The 8,128-nt window shown below is 41.9% G+C and overlaps 1 protein-coding gene across 1 annotated transcript in view; it reads right to left on the reverse strand.

Moving 5' to 3' along the window:
• LOC107666208 (copine-8) overlaps positions 1-8,128 on the reverse strand; it is a 103,907-nt gene that overhangs the window by 55,539 nt on the left and 40,240 nt on the right. Inside the window, exon 6 of the mRNA XM_016457420.1 lies at positions 5,932-6,008. Coding sequence (XP_016312906.1) covers positions 5,932-6,008 — 77 coding nt within the window. The remainder of the gene's footprint in view (positions 1-5,931; positions 6,009-8,128) is intronic.

The raw sequence follows: 8,128 nt of genomic DNA on the forward strand, positions 1-8,128 counted from the left end.
TCCATGGCTTTTCCCAGTGGTTGGTCTGGAACCTGGGTCTGTTGCCATGGTGATGGCTCTGTCCTCTTCTGGCTAGGGGCTTTCTGTAGAAGGGTTTTGCATTGTGGCAATGCTGGATGCCTACTGGTGCCCGCTTTGGATTCTGAGTCGTGAAGTTCAGAATCAGCAGCGATCAGTCCATGTTCAGACTCTGGGGTCATAGTTAATGGTTTGTTAATAGAGAGAATTAGACCTTAAAATAAAGTGTGACCAAAAATATTTCTGATTTGGTGTCTGAAAATGCCTTACTAGCAGAGCTGTGAAGGTTCATAAGACAAAAACGGTTGGGAAACAAAGATGCGTGATAAACTATGTGACAAATAACATTGTTCTAATATTAAATTTTCAAGTCTCATCCAAGAACATCCAGGATGCATCAGAATAGACTTTTCTGTATCAAACACATTAAGAAATGCTTCCATTCTACCTTTTTTTGACATTTAGTCCCTCCTGTAAGTCCCAAACAAGATGCATGTATTTGCAATCAGCATATTGAGTGCGCAAGGTAATTAAGTACTGGCGACACAGCAGTGGAATGGCAGTTTATTTTTTTCGGTCTGCGCGTGTGTAATTATCTCCCCTCGGTCGACAGAGACCTGAATTAAATAACAAGTATAATTACAAGCAAACGGTAAAGTGCCACTTCTTTTTTCTTAGTGTTTTTTATAGAAATGCATTTAAGAAATGGACCTTACTTCATATTCTCAGAAAGAAACGATATGATAGTCAAATGGTCATTATTCGCAGTGCTGTATCTCATTACTCAAACTATGATTCTCTCTTGGCACCATCGCTGTATGCCACACACATTTGTGTCACGTTCTCATTGACTGTTGTCTGTCCACAATGAAAACAAAATCACAGCCAATCAGAACATATTTGATGTTTAGAGCGCAACAGTGACCACCTACATTGACTGCAGATTTGGAAGTATTTTTTTACATTCAATTTCTTCATATTAAAGAACGAAGAGTGGTAAGTCATGAATCAAACCAGCTCTGAGAGGAATCATAACATTACGAACTAGATACAAGACTGCATACTTCTGAGTGAATAAACTACTTATCCTACAAAGCACTGCGATATAACAGTATCTCCTACAACTATTTCCAATAATTCATTAATCACAAATATTTTATTATTTTTAGACTAACTCAGCATACCGTGGCTTGCCCTCCTGTCAGATGCGTGCTGCTTAATGCATTTGAAGCATATTTTTTTCTCAGCACATATCTTACAATATGGTTTTATCCTTATCTGTAAATGTTAGAAAGTATTTCCATTTTGCAAAAAGGCTTGTCCAGACAGCAAGCGAGCATCCGTTAGACTTCAGACTTCATTGAAAAAGCGGCTGCACATGCATCAAACAGATGGAGCGCAATAGAATGAGATCACAATAATTGCAACTAAAATATATGTTTTGCAAAAAAAATTGCATCCAAAATTGGAAGAACTTCAAATCATTACCCCTTAACAATACCATAAACTTGAGTATGAAGAGTGTGTTGCAGCTGTTTGCGGCGGTAATAATACAATGCCAAGTGTAACACTGCAAATGAAGCCAAGTGAATCTAAATATCATGGCACTGATATCATGTGCTCAATTGCTTTCAACAGCATTTGTATTGATATCAAAATTTGCATGGAAAGCCACCCAACATATTGCCTTTCTAGTGGAAAGCGTTCACAGTGAGTTGCTGGGTGGCATGGTCCATTGGGCTTTAATGAGTGCACTTCAGCACGGGTGCTGAGGTAAGAGCACTTGAATTCAGCGGTGGAGAGATCTCATTGTTATTAATGATGCAGAAGTCATTTTATGGTGCATTTTCAGCTTCATCCATTCCAACTGATCCGTCTGTAGTTTTCTCATTCTGAGATGCTTTGTGTTGGGGTACTGATCACCCTGACAGTGCAATCTCATGAGATACAAGCAATATCGATATAAGTGATACCACTTATATCTCTTATATCACGTCAGATTGCACTGTCAGACATGCATGTATTGCTCTCAGCAAACACTTCAGGCACATACAGAATTGCAAATGTGTTATACTCTTTTAGATTGATCTCCAAAGTCATTCAAAAGACTATTCAAGCAGACATTAGGAACAGAATAGTGCATCTCACAAGACACAAACCCAAGCACTGCACTAACCGCGCTCGAAATAGCAACATTTTTTTCCCTTCATGCAGCGTCTCCCAAACGCGATTGGCGGGGTGATTGAACTGTGTAATTAGCTGTAATTAACAGTCATCAGGGTTGTTAAAGGTCCACCCTGTCAGGCCTCAGGTGCAGGTGTGGGGGTTCGCCATGATTTATTGCCTCCAAAACAGCTTTTGTAACCCTTGTCATTAGTACAGCTATCCATCTATAAGCCAAGTTTGCTGAGAGACAGTAAGTATCACTGTTACTATTGTTATTACAAAACCCTAAATGTAAAAGTGAGGTCACATTAGCGAAATGTTTGCTAAATTTCACGGTCAAAAAAGACCATTGTCTATTGTCAGTAGTTTAGCTGTGTATGAAGCACAGCTCATGCAGAAGTCACTTTCAAACCAAGCAGAATTTTGTAGAACAACATGTAATAATAATAATAATAATAATATTCACAGAAAAACTGTAAATATAAACACTCAATAATTCTACCGAAACATATAATATCTCAAAATGTGTGGTTTGCGAAGGTGAGTGCATTTTAACAGAATTCTCATTTTTGGGTGAACAATATTATTTAATCTAATATACATTCTGACAAAAATCTGTTAAATTATGTAAAAAAAAAAAAAGTATATTAATAATAAAAATAATAACAATATTATTAATGTAATTTATAATATAATTTATAATTTGATAACACAATTAATCAATCAATCAATGTTCATGAAATAACTAATATTAATTTAAATTCAATTAAATAATTAAACTATCCATTCTCCAAACTGTTTGTCCTTTGTATGGTTGCATGGATTTTAATAAATGAATATTAATTAAAATATTTAATAATATGAAGTTATGGTTATTTTTTATTATTTTTATACATTGTGTATAACATTGCTGTTTAATATTCATAATACTTTTTGTACATTTTTTGCATGCCGCATCAGTGTGTGAGATGTCTAAAGTAATGTTTACACAAACGTTTTACATAATGTTCTCTAAATGGACAGTTTTGCCATTTACTATGTATATTCCTCTCTGGTCAGCATATATTATTAGTGGCAAGTACAACCAAAGCTACAAGTACTCCAAACAGCAGGGATGTACAAACCACAAATCACCTTGTTCTTCATTTTCTTGAACAGAAGCAGTGGTCTATCTTAAGCTGGATGTAATGAGCGTGCTGGCGTTTGGCTCTGCTTAGCTAACGGAGCAACAGTGCAGGGACCCCCAGACGCAGTGAGACACTGAACTCCCACTGGCAATCTAATGAGCCTGCTTTGATAACCGAAGCACAGAGAAATGTATGTGAGGCAGGCGTTTACCTCCCTTCATGAGGAAGCGCTGAGGTACAATAACGTAGACTCAGAAAGGAACCTAAGAAAAATCAGGTGCTGAGTGACAATACGACCTCGATGGGAAGGATACAGGAAGCTCAAAGGTTTGTTTGTGCAGGTGGAATAAAGACTTTAATGAGCGGAGTCAGAATAAAGAGCAGCAGCTCATTAATCGATGTGAACTTTATACCCTCAACTAAACTTCTTACAGTGTCACAGTTTGCTCAGCTATAATCCCCTGATGATTTCCCAGCATTCCTTTCATCATATAAATTCTGCAAAGGAACATTTGTACTGTGTTTTCTTGCAATGTACAAAGCATGGCAACATTATTTATTTCACAAAATAACGAACTGGACATTAACCAGTCAGATTTCAGAAGTGGACATTCAACTGAGACTGCGCTACTGTCAGTCACTGAAGCCTTGCGGATTACAAAAGCTAATTCCAAATCATCAGTTCTCATTCTGCTGGATCTATCTGTCGCTTTTGACACACTGTGAATCATCAGATCCTCCTGTTCACCCTCTCATCACAGGGCATCACTTCACTGGTTTGAATCCTATCTAGCAGGTAGGTCTTTCAGGGGAGGTATCCAAAGCACATCAACTGGTCACTGGGGTTCCTCAGGGATCAGTTCTTGGACCCCTCCTCTTCTCCCTATACACTACATCACTGGGACCCATCATACAGGCACATGGCTTATCCTACCATTGCTATGTTGATGACACACAGCTCTATCTTTCATTTCAACCAGAGGATCCAACGGTAGCTGCACGGATCTCAGGCTGCCTGGAGAACATCTCAGCATGGATGAAGGAACACCACCTACAGCTCAACCTGACAAAGACTAAGCTTTTTCTCTTCCCTGCCACTCCAAATCTACAGATTGATTTCACCATCCAGCTAAGTTCATCAACAATAACCCCATCAAGTTTGGTCAGAAATTTTGGTGTAATCTTTAATGACCAGCTGAATTTCAAAGACCACATTGCAAAAACTGCTCAATCTTGCAGGTTTGCATTACACAACATCAGAAAGATCAGGCACTTCCTAACGGAGCATGCTGCACAACAGGCTAGGCTGGACTACTGCAATGTTCTTCTGGCTGGACTTTCATCATGCAAATGATTAAGAATGCAGCAGCAAAACTGGTCTTTAGCAAGCCCAAAAGCACCCATGTCACACCTCTCTTTATCTCCCTGCACTGGCTACCGGTTGCGGCTTGCATCAAGTTCAAGACATTGATGGTTGCATATAGAACAGCCACAGGCTCAGCATCCACATCATCTCCAGAAGCCTGAGATCTACAAGTGAGCACTGCCTCGTGGTACCACCACAGAGAGGCACTAAATCACTTTCCAGAACACTTTCTTTCACTGTTCCTAGCTGGTGGAATGATTTTCCCACCCCCATGCGGAATGCTGAATCCCTAACAATTTTCAAGCGACAGCTGAAAACTCATCTCTTTCGTCAACATTTGACTGCAAATAATAAAAAAACAAAAACAAAACAAAACAAAACATTGCTTTCTCTTTCCTTAATCCCCCTCTGTCTAGCTTGTACTAATCTGAACAATGTCTGAGACTTTGTATTACGAGCACTTCCTGTGTTTATTTGCCTCTTTATGATGAATCACTTGTTGTATTCCTCAATTGTAAGTCTCTTAGGATAAAAGCATCTGCTAAATGAATAAATGTAAATTCGAACTGTATTTTAACACACTGTTAAACTGTACACAACACACTGTGATTGTTTTGAATTTTAAGCTTTAACTGCATCAAATATCAAACTGGTTTCAGATTAGCTAAGAACGGCAGTTTCTCAAAAAACACTTTTCTGGTTATTTAACCTGGATGAAAAAAAGGTCAAGACAGGCAGTCAAAAACAAAACAAAACAAAACAGTGTGAGAATTAAAACATGAAATAAAATATTTAGAAACATTTACAAGATACATTTTTATTAAACAGTTCTTGAACAACACATGCTCAAAACAAAATGTTTAATGACAAAAGAGAATGTTCGACTAACATATAAAGTGCAGTTACCTATTTATTAAAATTCCTTATAATTTGCTGCCAGACTGGCAGACCATTGACAAAGTTGTTGGATGATAAATGAGAATGGGATCTTTCACAGTGATTCTCAACTCCCATCCTGGGTCCCACAGGCAGCTCTGCACATTTTGTCTCTCTTATCTGACGCACTCTGTGCAGTTCATAGTACTCTCTCATAACAAGCTAATTATCTGAATCAGGTGTGTTAAAAAAGGAAGACATTCAAAATGTGCAGAGGAGTGTGTCCCCAAAACTAGAGTTGAAAACCAATGATCTATCACACTAAAAGGATGTGAGCTTTATAAATGGAGGAAAGAAGCCAAATAGAGCAGTTCTTACCCAAGAGCCTTCTCCATACGACCACCCAATGATCCCACAACCTCTCCCAATGTACAACAGGCCTGGCCAAGGAAATCCTGCAATGAGAGAGAACATTAAAGGGGACTGGGTGGCATTTTTCGATATGGCAAGACGAAAGGTCAGTATTTCAAGTTGTCTATTTATAGTATATCTGAGATTTCTTCAACTTTATCTGTAATCACTGGGTAAGAGCAAAGATAAGCTTTGATTTATCAACTACAGTACACAATATGGACAAAATTATGTCGTCACCAAAACCCCACAGCTCTGTGTGATTGTTCAACTTTTAAATTCAGAATCATAGGCATTTATAATGAGTCGGCCCTCCCTATCTGGGAAGCTTTCCAGTAGGTGTTGGCACATGACTATTGGGCTTTGGTCCGTGGCGATGGGGTCTGACTCAGAGTCAGTGTTCCAATGCATCCCGAAAGGTGGTCAGTTTTTGGATTGGCGGTTTTGGATTGGTTCAAGCCAGTTTAAGTTCTTTTACAGTAGACTCAGTAAATCTTTTCTTTTTGGACCTTGCCCACCAAGGCACTGCTGTGCTGAAGCAGAAAATAGCCCTTCCAGACCATTGTCACATAGTTGGAAACCATCTCGGTTACGTATGGTAACCCTCGTTACCTGAAGGAGGGAACGGAGACGTCACGTCGTGACCGACGAATTGGGATATCGCTTCGATAGACCAATCTACTTCGAGTGTAAACTAAACGAGCCAATGCACATTGGCATGCAATTATTGCATCCAGCTGCCGCTGATCACAGCGTGAGTATAATAAGGCAGCAGGTGCAATGCATACCAGGTTTTCGCTCAGTCGGTCACTACGAGTCACGTCGTGACCGACGAATTGGGATCCCTACCAAAACGCCATGGTGCTGCCCCTTCCAGTGCCCTGTGTGAGCCGCCTGCGCCCTATCTGGTGTAGGCCGGGGCTCGGGACAAGTAGTTCCACTCACCATTTTTCAAAGCACTACCTTACTAAGTGAGACTGGATAACACTGGGAAAACGTACCCGCTCCACTTGGAACAGGGACGCTGCGGAAGCCCCATCCTTCCTCAGGTTCTGCGGACGTTCCGCCGCGTCCGCTGCCGAGGGTGACGGAGGATCTCAACAGGGTCTACTGTAGGACACTCTGGAGCAGTTTTAGCAAGCCGACACTAACCGGGGCCTCTTGGCGCCACTACCCGTTTGAGGTGAGAACACAGGAGGATACCGGCTCCACACGGAGGCTATAGAATCTAGCGAACGTGTTGGGGGTCGCCCAGCCCGCAGCCCTACAAATATCTGTCAGCGAGGCGCCACGAGCCAACGCCCAGGAGGATGCAACACTTCTAGTTGAGTGAGCTCGCAGCCTGAATGGGCAGGGCACACCCTGTGCCTGATAAGCCAGGGTGATGGCATCCACAATCCAGTGGGCCATCCTCTGCTTAGAGACGGCATTCCCCTTCTGCCGGCCTCCGTAACAGACAAAGAGCTGGTCTGAGGTCCTGAAGCTTTGTGTCCGGTCTACGTAGCACCTTAATACTTGGATGGGACAGAGCAAAGCCAGGGCTGGGTCTGCCTCCTCTGGGGGCAGCGCTTGCAGGTTCACCACTTGGTCTTTGAAGGGTGTAGTGGGAACCTTGGGCACGTAGCCGGGCCGGGGCCTCAGGATTACCTGGGAGTCAGCCGGCCCAAACTCTAGGCACGAATTGTCGATCGAAAATGCGTGCAGGTCCTCTTGATGGAGGCCAGTGCAAGCAGGAGCAGAGTTTTCAATGAAAGAAACTTTAGCTCAACTAAATGCAAAGGCTCGAATGGGCTCTGCTGTAGTGATTTTAGCACTAGAGACAGGTCCCAAGAGGATATAGAGGGGGACCGGGTAGGATTCAACCTCCTGGCCCCTCTAAGGAACCTGATGACGAGGTCATGCTTACCTACGGACTTCCCATTCACCGGGTCATGGTACACAGCAATAGCAGCAACCTGGACTTTGAGGGTGGAGGGAGACAGCCTTCGCTCCAGCCCTTGCTGCAGAAAGGAAAGCACGACCGGCATCTCCGGGGGTCTTCTCAATGAGAAGAACACCACTCGACGAACAGGTTCCACTTCAAGGCGTAAGCGTGTCTCGTAGACGGTGCTCTTGCCGAAGTGATAGTGTTCACTACCTCCTGGGGTAGGTCACCTAGAACCTC

Source organism: Sinocyclocheilus anshuiensis, unplaced genomic scaffold (assembly GCF_001515605.1).
Source record: "Sinocyclocheilus anshuiensis isolate Anshui unplaced genomic scaffold, SAMN03320099.WGS_v1.1 scaffold1016, whole genome shotgun sequence".
NCBI lineage: Eukaryota > Metazoa > Chordata > Actinopteri > Cypriniformes > Cyprinidae > Sinocyclocheilus > Sinocyclocheilus anshuiensis.